This window comes from Trichogramma pretiosum, unplaced genomic scaffold (genome assembly GCF_000599845.2).
Source record: "Trichogramma pretiosum strain Unisexual culture from Peru unplaced genomic scaffold, Tpre_2.0 scaffold117, whole genome shotgun sequence".
Lineage (NCBI taxonomy): Eukaryota > Metazoa > Arthropoda > Insecta > Hymenoptera > Trichogrammatidae > Trichogramma > Trichogramma pretiosum.
The window spans coordinates 55,455-58,820 of record NW_019641395.1 but is presented as its reverse complement, the minus strand read 5'-3'; the positions used below and the strand labels follow the sequence as shown (position 1 = coordinate 58,820).

At 40.8% G+C, this 3,366-nt stretch overlaps 1 protein-coding gene across 1 annotated transcript; it reads left to right on the top strand.

Annotated features, from left to right (window-relative positions):
- The first annotated feature begins 1,804 nt into the window (after nt 1-1,804).
- Nucleotides 1,805-2,581, top strand: LOC111693545 (ankyrin-1-like). Its single transcript, XM_023458344.1, has one exon. The coding sequence runs from the start codon at nt 1,805-1,807 to the stop codon at nt 2,579-2,581; it is 777 nt and encodes a 258-aa protein (XP_023314112.1).
- Nucleotides 2,582-3,366: the final 785 nt, after the last annotated feature.

Sequence of the window (3,366 nt, the reverse complement as noted above, 5' to 3'; positions counted from 1 at the left end):
TCAAATAGTTTGTTATTTGGTCGGTAGAGTTATATTAGTTGTATGTTCTATAGCTTAAGGGGGAAAGGTACCTTAAACCTACATTTATAAAAAATTCATTAAAATTTAAGAAAATATTTTTTTTTAATTATACAGAGAAAACTCTGTTTTTTTCACTCTTTTTGTGATAATTTTTCAGTGAAAATTATACGAGACAAAAATCACAAAAAAATTGTGGCCGAAGTCAATTAAGGGGGGAAAGGTACCTTAAACCTACGTTTATGAAAAATTTATTAATTATGAAGAAAAAAATTTTTTTTGGAATATACAGAGAAAACTCTGTTTTCTTCACTCTTTTTTCAAAGTTTTTCACTCTGGAATATGAAAATTGAGGTCCCCGTCACTATAGAATCCTCCCTGATGAAGCAAGTCCATAGTCCTGAGAGGTACCCCTGTGTCGTAAGATCCAGCTAAAACCGATGATTCAATTATGGTCATTGGGGTCTCATTTTGTTCATTAGATGTGTGGTTACAAACGCAAGCACTTTCAGATTTTTTAATGAGTTATACCCAATTTGACAGTCACATTTATTCATTATTATCATACAAGTTAGAAAGCTCTTCTTTATAATGTTGGTATTTAAAGTCTGCTTTTATGTTGTTGGCATCGTAAAAATTAGTTACAGGGCGAAAAAATTATCGTAGAGGGCTCCATTTTTTTTAAATTACTCGTTGGCAAGAGTACTTTGCGAAAATGTATGTTAGATTTTGATCAACTAATTACTATAGTCCATGGACACGTTCAAACAATCAACTTTTTTCCAATAATTTTCAGTGTTGCGCCCAAACATTTTTGGTAACTTGATATCGTCGCCTCAGCGCAAGAACCGCACAAATAAACTCAAGTGGCAAAAAGGTGCCTTAATCCTATCCTTTTAACATAGGGATAAGGTTGTTTTTGCCCCTTAAGTTTATTTGTGCGGTTCTTGCGCTGGGGCGACGATATTGACTTGAACCCATACATAATATATATGGATTTGAAGAGGACAAAATTTTCGAGGGTGATGCGAACGCAGCGGTGCCAGAATTTACCACTCATGCCATAGAAAAGCGTGCCATAAATGTGCACACTTATGCCACACAGTGCTATAATAGTAATTTATAGCACTGCGTAGCATAAGTTAACATTTATGTTACGCTTTTCGGTGGCATAAGTCGCACATTCTGGCACCGCTGCGTTCGCATCACACTCGCATACCCTCATGCCCTAACCTCACTTTGCGGTACCAGAAAGTGCGACTCATGACTCGAAAAAGGGGGCATAAATGTGAACTTAACACAATGCTATAAAATGTTGTACGATACACGTGCCATGGGGCCACTTTTCGGCCCAGCTATTACTGTTACTTATAGCACTTGGATCATAAAGTACTATTGCCGTGTTAGCAAAATATCTTTTGCTGATCTAGCTGTCCATCCAGCTGGACTTGCACATAAAATTTTTTTCTGTGTAGTATTTAATCACAATTATTAAAATAATTTGATTGCTCAGCTTTAGCAACAATTGTAGCCACTAGTAAAAAATAGTAAAATGAATAAAATATAAATTTTTTACAGACGAATGAGATCTGAAATACTACTACTATTACTACTACTACAACAACAACAACAACAACTACTACTACTACTACTACTACTTCTACTACCACTTAAGCTGCTGCTGAAAAAAGGCGTAATTCAAATCTATCCAACGAATACGGAACTACTTCTCTGCTTGTAGGAGTTATTCTTCTACTTGTGCGAAGGCAACAATTAAGTTGTCCACATGGATACCCCAAACAAGAACGGTGATACACCACTACACATGGCTCTGAAGAACAACAATTGGGAGATAGCTGAGCTGCTACTAAGACGAGGCGCTGACCCGAACGCGGCTAACAACAAGGGATGGACGCCTCTGCACGTTCTCGCCAGGAAAGAATGCGACGATGATGACCTGCCGTGGGCAAATACGTTCTTCGAGCTTGCTCGAGATAGGGTGCGAGTCGAAGGTCGGGACGAGAACGACGACACGCCGTTGCACCTGGCCGCGAATTCCGGCAACGGAGAGTTGACCAAGCTCTTGCTGACGGTAGGCGCTGATCCGAACGCGGTTAACATAGAAGGATGTACGCCTCTGCACGTTCTCGCCAGGAAAAAATGTAATTATCACGTGACGAAGGTGTTGCTGAATTTTTGCGATGCCGAGGATCGGCCCCTGCGGATCGACGCTCGAGATAATGAAGGGCTGACACCGCTGTACACAAGCCTGCTCTATAAGAACGCGAAGATGTTTGAAGCGCTGCTGAGACGAGGTGCTGATCCAAATCAGCCCGACGAATGGGGGTGGACACCTCTGCACTACATCTGCGGAGGTAACAAATACGACCTGTGGTGGGCGAGTACAATGTTCAAGTTTGCTGGAGATAGGGTGCGAGTCGATGTCCAGGACGAGAAAGGCGACACGCCGATGCACCTGGCCGTGAGTTCCGACAACGGAGACTTGATCGATCTGCTGCTGAGGAGAGGCGATGATCCGAACGCGGCTATCATGAGGGAATGAATGCCTCTACACGTTATCTATCAAAACGGCAATATCGATCTGAGCAATATATTTTTCCGGATCCCCAACGAGTTAAAACTGTCGTAATTTGTTCATAACTATTAAAGAAACTTTTTTTAAACAAATCAACCTCGAGAAATCGATTCAGACTGTTTAACAACGTGAAGTATAACATGTTTAAAAGGGTTATGCTAGTTTATCGGCTAAAGAAAGGTATTTTTCGTGAATTTTTTTCCGCAAATTCTGACAGGTATCGTTTTAAATATTTTTGAACTTAATCAAGCCTGTATTGAAGTTCAAAATAAAATGTTCTTCATTGCATTTACTGTTAATAGTTTTATGTGGTGCAGCCATGTATGCACATGGAGAGAAAATATATGCGTTTGCGGGAGGACCTGTAGTAAGCGAAAATCGCTGGAACGCTTGCCTGACTCAATCGCTGGCCGTCCGGCAATGATCGCCGGAGACTCCGCGCTAGGACTTGAGTCGAAATAGGGCCGTGCGGCATTATTTAGTCTAATTGTTAAATTAATAACTCGCTGAAAAAGTACCTGAATTCGCTTAAAAAAATTAATGAATCCATTATTCTGATAGAAAATTGTCTCAGCTTTACAAAGGTATGGTCAAATTTTCCGAAATTTTCATTTTTTCCCGATAAAATCGCCGGGAAACCTTCAAAGTCGAATATCTAACAAAATAGGTCGACTCCAGTCCCAGCGTGCGACTGGCCAAAGCGATGCTGGAGTCTCCGGCGGTCATCACCGGATAGCCAGCGATTGAGCCAG